This window comes from Centruroides sculpturatus, unplaced genomic scaffold (genome assembly GCF_000671375.1).
Source record: "Centruroides sculpturatus isolate CEXI.00-Female unplaced genomic scaffold, Cexi_2.0 scaffold533, whole genome shotgun sequence".
In the NCBI taxonomy this organism is placed as follows: domain Eukaryota; kingdom Metazoa; phylum Arthropoda; class Arachnida; order Scorpiones; family Buthidae; genus Centruroides; species Centruroides sculpturatus.
In genome coordinates, this window is record NW_019384875.1 from 138498 (window position 1) to 145961 (window position 7464).

General features: G+C 32.5%; 1 protein-coding gene across 1 annotated transcript in view; it reads right to left on the minus strand.

The window, feature by feature from the left end:
- The window catches only part of LOC111630936, a 13554-nt gene extending 7809 nt beyond the window's left edge, over positions 1 to 5745 (minus strand). The window contains exons 1-3 of the mRNA XM_023375098.1: positions 5655 to 5745; positions 5056 to 5170; positions 3510 to 3594 (exon numbers count right to left, since the gene is read on the minus strand). Of these exons, the coding sequence (XP_023230866.1) occupies positions 3510 to 3594; positions 5056 to 5170; positions 5655 to 5725 (271 nt within the window). The 5' untranslated portion in view covers positions 5726 to 5745. The remainder of the gene's footprint in view (positions 1 to 3509; positions 3595 to 5055; positions 5171 to 5654) is intronic.
- Between the last annotated feature and the right edge of the window lie 1719 nt (positions 5746 to 7464).

The window sequence follows — 7464 nt, forward strand, 5'->3', positions numbered from 1 at the left end:
AGAATACTTTTTTCTGTACTATATTAAAAACTAAAATTTATTTGTTTGTAAGCTTAAAATAGATTTTTATTAACTATATATTATTAAAAATGCATTAATAAATAAAATACAGAACAGGAATGGTGATTTACGGTTTAGCCTAGTGATAAGTAGATTCGGAGACAAGTGAATTCGACTTACGTCGTTTTCCTGGAAACAATATCTTGGAAAAATATTATATAATATTTTTGCAAGATTTTGACTATTACATAGTGTAATATATGGGGATTGTAAGTATTTCTAACAAGTTAATCTTGAACAGGTAACTGAATTAACTGAAAGCTTAGGGAACACTCAAAGTCATAGCAATTAAATGAGAGTTTATTTAGTCAAAGTACAAGTAAGTAAAGTAACAGTGACATGTAGTATAGATCAGTAATAGCTATAGTATTTTAACATATATAATAAAAATAGATGATGCAACTCTCTAATAGGCATTCCAATAGTGTACAGGGTTTGTCCAATAAGTATCAGGACTGATTTTTTTTCCTGCCAATGGGAAGGGGTAAAGGGCAGTCTCTATGGGTGGGATGTCATGTAAGCTATGAGACCTCGCTCATTTGTCTCTGAGCCTTTGGAGTGTGTAGATTGCACCTGAAGTGAAAGTGTGTTTAGCGCTCACATCAAGAGTCAACATGCAGCGAACCATCAAGCCATGTTTTGCCATCAAATTTTGCATTAGCCTAAATTGACAAATCTGCTATAGAGACTTTTGATGTGATCCATGAGGCTTACAAGGACAAAGCCATGTCCAGAATTCAGGTTTTTGAGTGACATAAAATATTCAAAGATCGCCAGGAAGACTGAAGACAAATAAGGTGGTGGATGTCTGACAGTGACCTGAACCAATGAAAATGTAGCCAGTGTGAGAACTTTTAAACTCTGATTGCTGATTAAGTATTTGTTTGATAGCACAGGAGTTAAATTTAGTGAAATCCACTATGCATTCAATTGTGACCGATGATATGCAAATGCAAAGGGTGTGTATGAAGTTTGTGCAAAAGGTTTTATCAGACAAGCAGAAGGAATACCTTTTGACGATTTGTCGTGAACTATTGGAACATTTGGAGACCGATCCAAATCTTTTGGACAGAGTGATAACCAGTTACAAAACTTGGACTTTTGAGTACAATCTGGAGACCAAAAAACAAAGTACTAAGTGGCACACTAGCACCTCTCCTCAACCAAAAGAGGCCCACACAAACAAATCAAGAGTGAAATTGATGCTCATTGTCTCCTTTGATGCAAAAGGTGTTGTCCACAAGGAGCTTGCGCCTGTTGGATAAACAGTGAACTGTAAATTTTATGCAGAAGTGGTTATATGTTTGAGGAACAGGGTCTGCTGTGTCCTAAGGGATATCGCCAATACCTGGATGCTCAATCACAAAATGTGCCCAGTCATACATTGCTAACTGTGAGGGAGACACTGGCCAAACACAACGTGTCAATGCTGCCCCAACCACCCTACAGTCTAGATGTGGCTCCTCCAACTTATTTTTGTTACCTTAGATCAAAATGAGTCTGAAAAAACATCCTTTTGGAACAGTTGAGGAGGTCCAAGCAACTTCGACGGGGTGTCTGAACAGCCTTGTGGTTGCAGACTTCCATGGGGCATATGAAGACTGGAAAAAGTGCTGGCAGCAGTATAATGATGAAGGAGGATCAAATTTTGTAAATTATTAACTCACTGTACATATAGCTTCAATAAATTTCTTTTTATGACTTTAATCCCTATAGTTATTGGACAAACCCTGTATATGGCTCTGATGTATTTCCGATAGGCTTTTAGCCTATCAGAGTTTGTAGGAGCTTATCAGAAATACACGAGTCTATTAGCCTATGGTTTCTATCCGGACAATATTACACATTCATGATTAAAAACTTCTATAGCTATAAACACTTCTTTGGAATGTTGTAAGATTCTGACAGATATAGATAACCTTTTAGTTAAACTTTGTTTACATTTTAATGTAGGGATATGATCTTGTAACACAATGCTAAAGCTGAATTTTAATTTCAAGTGGACCACACCATTCTCTTGTTTGATTTGATGTTAAATAATATTTATGTCAATTGTAGTTCACTCAGATGTTTGCTTTTCTATTTGGTAAATAATCATCATTAATGAGATTTATTAAGCAAATATACACATATACACCCACAACTGCTGTAATGATTGGGCTAAATTTGGATATAATGATTATAAATTAGAAATGAATTTGGCACTAGAGTGAGGCGTTAGGTGCCATCTCATATTAAAAACGTCTCAATCTAGTGCCAAATTAATTTCTAATTTATAATCATTACATCCAAATTTAGCCCAATCATTACAGCAGTTGTGGGTGTATATTTGCTCAATATATCGGGTTTTGGTTGTGTATGAGATTTATTAGTTTGTATTTATGATAACTGCATACTATTGACAAGAGAAACAATTTTCTTTTTATTTTGATATGTTAAAAATGCAGCTTTATAACCCAGATAACTAAAAAGAAATGTTAATAATTTTGTTTAAAGCTGTTAATTTTAAATTGATCTATATATAATAATTAGAACTCCTCCAAAGCTGGAACTGTCACAGAATTACACAATACCCTTCACACCAGCAAGAAAATATTTTTATTCAAACAAATGTTTTTGATCTCATTCAGGGGCCTTCCTCAGGCTTAGTGTATAATTGGACTCAAGACTTTGTCTGTCAAACTATACAACTTATGCACTTTAACTAAACGTAAATTCACATTATAGAATGATATAACGACATGAGTTAAACCATGCAAAATTTCTTAATTCTTTTGACAACCTGAAAGATCTGTTTTCAATATAAAGAATCAAAAATTGCAATAACCAATACTAAAGTTAATTATTGAGCAATAGATTCAATGATTGATTTTATTTTCAGTTTGCAAATTTTATAAATATATGGCATTTTACAATTCTAGCTACAACCCCTTGAATTGCTGAATTATAAGGGGACAAAACATTGACTAATATAATAACAGACTTTAAAAGACACAACAGATTGCTGGTTAATATTAATGAATCTTCTAACTCAATAACCATATAAACCAGCAAAAGAACCCCTCACTTGAAAAGCAAATGTTTTCATAGAGATTAAGATCCATTCAAAAATTGTGCGATTCTAAATTAGAACACCGCCTGATGTCCTTTTAAAAATGGATGAAAACATTTGCTTTTCAAGTGAGTGGTTCTTTTGCTGGTTTATTTGGTTTCTGAGTTAGGTTCATAAATAGACTAAGTATATTAAAACTAATCATGTTTAAAAAATTAATAATAAAATACTGAAGTATTTTCTGATATAGTTTCTCAATTAGCTACATGCCAAAACAAAGTTTATTGTTATAAATTAATTTGTAATTTTAACATATACAATAAAATAACACTTTATTTGTATATTTCAAATTAATAATAATAATATTAAATGAAAAAATTAAAAATAACATACTTACTTTTTGCAAATACTGCAAATATTTTTTCACGGCTTGCAATAAGAGACTGAAGTTGTGTATTTACAGATAACAACATGTCCATGCACTATCAAGAAAACATATTTTGTAGAAAGAAATAATAATAAAATTTAATTCTACATTCAAATAACTCTTATTTTATGACTTCAAATCTTAAAAGTAATAAATTAAATAATCCATAATGACACCAATTTAGGTTATATATAGTTTTTTGTTTGTTTTTGCCCTCAAGTCACTAAAAGACCACTTTTTAAATGTCTATCTTGGACTTATTCAGGCAATGAGGCATTCACATGGTGGCAAACATATCTGGACAGAACCAGGCCACATCATTTGAAAAATTCCTAAGGATCTGATCCAATTTAAATCAAGGTGCTTCAGATCAGTAAGCTCATTGTTAATCACAGTTTATTAATTATAATTAATGATCATTAACATATTTCATATTTTACAACTAAACCATTTTTAATGATTTAAATCTACTAAATATGTATCCGTAACAAAAATCTTTATAAATTATAAAGATTTATAGATCTAATTTATATCATCATAAACAAAAGTGAATTATTATTAATTTTCACAGAAGAACATGATAAATTGAGAGTATGAATATACACACAAACACACACATATATAACTATATTAGTTCATTCACTTTTGTTTAAGATCTTTAATTTGGAAATTCATTATTTATACCAACAAATAGAATTGTCACCTCTGTTTTTCAAAGTAAGAACATTGACAATAACACACACGGAAAACCAGAGCAATGGCACACAATTTAACACGTCACAGACAAAATGTTTTTGAACATCCAGCAACATCTTCCAGAAAAGCTCTCTTTCACAAGATTCTCTACCACACGGTTGAGAAACTATGTAACACTAGCCGTCGATATCGGTTGTAATGTTTTTTGATTTTCCTACCATTTTGCCTTTAAGAACTATATTTTATCACTAAATAAAGGCAGACGAACACTGCAAAGGGTAGGTGTCAACTCTACCAATAGAGGTTTCTACTAGGATTAGGCAATGTTTAATTATACGAGAATTTCTGGCTATATCTCGTGATGTGTCGCCCGTAGGAGTATGGTTCATTAGACATTATTTAATCGCACAGGGGGGTCGACACTGTTGGGGGTTCCCGCCCCCTTCAGGCGACACTTGATTCTTACCAATTTCTGATCTTTGTTAAAGGTCTATACATTTTGTCAGAATAGCACACACTACATCATTTCACTTTCTTGTAATACAAGTGTCGAGTTGACGTAAAAGTGCACATTATTTTGAATGACGAAATGTTTCATTAACCGACCAAACTATCAGCTGAAACTAAGAAAGCTTTTGTTAAAGTGTTTACATTCGAAATACTATTCGTTAATATTGCATTTACAAGTAAACTTTCATCATAAAGTGTACTACTCCTTAATTAACATTGTAAACACGTGAATCATTCACCACTATAATGGATATTATCAAAAAATACGAATATTTCTTAATTAAGGTCAAATAAGATGTTAACTACTAACTTGAGAAGTAGGTTTAGTCGGTTTTTCGTCACCGTAAACGGTTCTTTCCAGCTCACTCACTCGATTCTCCAGCAGCTCCAGCGCCATTTTGAATTGTATGAGTTTCTTTTTTTGACTACAGAGGGCGTAAAATTCAAAAACTTTTTATTATATAAAATAAAATATTACAGTATTCATCATTACGATGAATATTATTTCATTTTATATGATATTACTTTAAATAAAAATTTATTTTTCAATTTATTAAATATAAAATTTAAGAAAATAAGGAAATAAAGACAATAGAGAGGTTGAGGCGCACGTTTTAAACGTGTAAACGTGTACGTGTGACGTTCGGCGCCGCTTTCCCGTAAGCCTAAAAGTTTGACAATGGTGTTTGGATAGTCGGTGGAATCACGCTCGACATTCCAAACACCATCGTCAAACTTTTAGGCTTACGGGAAAGCGGCGCCGAACGTCACACGTACACGTTTACACGTTTAAAACGTGCGCCTCAACCTCTCTAATGTATTGCCCCACTGAGAATATGCTAGCGGATTTATTTAGGAAATCTTTCGCATGCAAAAAAATAGGGAATTATGTAATAAAATAGGACTAACTTCTCATGATTAAAATGTTTATTAAGGGAAAGTATTGTAGTTTTTCCTTTGTTTGACAATACTGTAATCATTTAGTTATCAAGTGTTGGAGCGCTGGCAACACTGTGCATTACGTGAGGTGATGTGAAAACAGAACAGGGCGACCTGTTAGAGAATAAATTCTTATTTATCTTTTGAATAAAGTAATTTATTTTCCTGAGCGATGTTTAAGACATAATTAACACCGGTAGACACCACCGTTGGCAGCTTGTGTACGTTCCCGTATCCCGTCAAATTAAAAATACCGAATCCATTTCGTATCCAAATAAGACGCAGCAGCCTTTTTATAACATAATTCATGATAATATGGCGTTAGAAACTCATTTACATAAATTCTGCAATATTCATTTTTATGATGCCACGATTATCTATACATATAATGTGTGTCATATAGTCTATATAATATAAACTTTATATTATAAAATGACCAGACGTCACGAATTAGACGGAACAATCCCGCTTTTTAATATGCTGTCCCGCTTTTTAAGCTGTTGAAAAATGTTCTACTTTTGAACTGTTTCATAATTATATTCACTTTGTAAAAAAGAGTGTACGGATAAGTAAAATGTTCATTGGTTGTTCGAAGCATTGTTATCAATGACGTCACCAAACCTTTCTAGATTTCGATGTCATATCAAAGTGTTCGGTCTAGACTCCTGCTTTTTACATTTCGGAATCTGGTCATTTCAATACAATAAATATTTTTTCTTTCTCAGGTCCAACCTATCTGAGACGAACTACGACTTTTTTCCATGTTTAAATTTTAATGCTGTTGCCTGTTGGCCGAGACAGTAAAGGCGTCAGATGGCTGTTTTTTTAGGACCTATGAATAAAATTAAATGAATATTGTAATTAGTATTTATGTCTTTCCAACATCAGAATTTAGATCATCTGCCTACTTCAGCGTTTATAAATAGAATTTTTCTTTTTATCAAAATCAAAATCTTAAGTACTTGTATACTTTCTTTTTGTTTGTTTTTCTGTATAGTTAAATGCAAATTCAGTAATTTGGTTCCACTCGTTGCTCGCATGTACCGAATAGACTAAGTAGTAGAGCGTTTTTATAGGGCAAATCAACAAGTGAAACGAAAGTAATAAATGTAAGTTTAGCACGCAAATTTATATAGAGGAAAGGCACTCGGACATATGTTTTAAATGCCTACTAATGCATAATTTATTCATTAATAACGTGTTAGATTTACAACAGCAACTCATAGTAGGAAGTTGAAACATTAAACAATTTAAACATTTTTAATAAAATCAATGTTTAAAAAAATCTATATTACAAATTTAGAAAGCAAAAATTGATATTTATGTATATGAGGAACAGATTCAAAAACAAAAATTTTTGATAACAGTTTCAGCTGCGGTCATTGATTCAATCAATAGTAACTGCGCCAAAGCAACAGTGCATTCTTGATGTATTTTTGTACAAAAAAACGAATATCAAAGTATGCTGTAACTTGAAAGAACAGCACCGAAACATATCAAATAATGCAAAAAGTTTAAGAAAGTGATTATTTGGATTGTACTAGTGATTTTCAGTGGTTTGCTGAATTTCCGGATTACATGGTAAACGTTGATAACGACGAGTCGTGTGGTAGATCAAATGGAGAAAGCGTGAGAAGTATTGAAATTTGACCACTGTGTATCTCTCAGAGACGTCGAGGATATCACGGGAATCTCAAAATCATATCATTCTGACAGATTTGCCCAAAATGAAGGTCTTGCACGTTTTGTTTACACGCACTTTCTGATAACGAAATGGTGC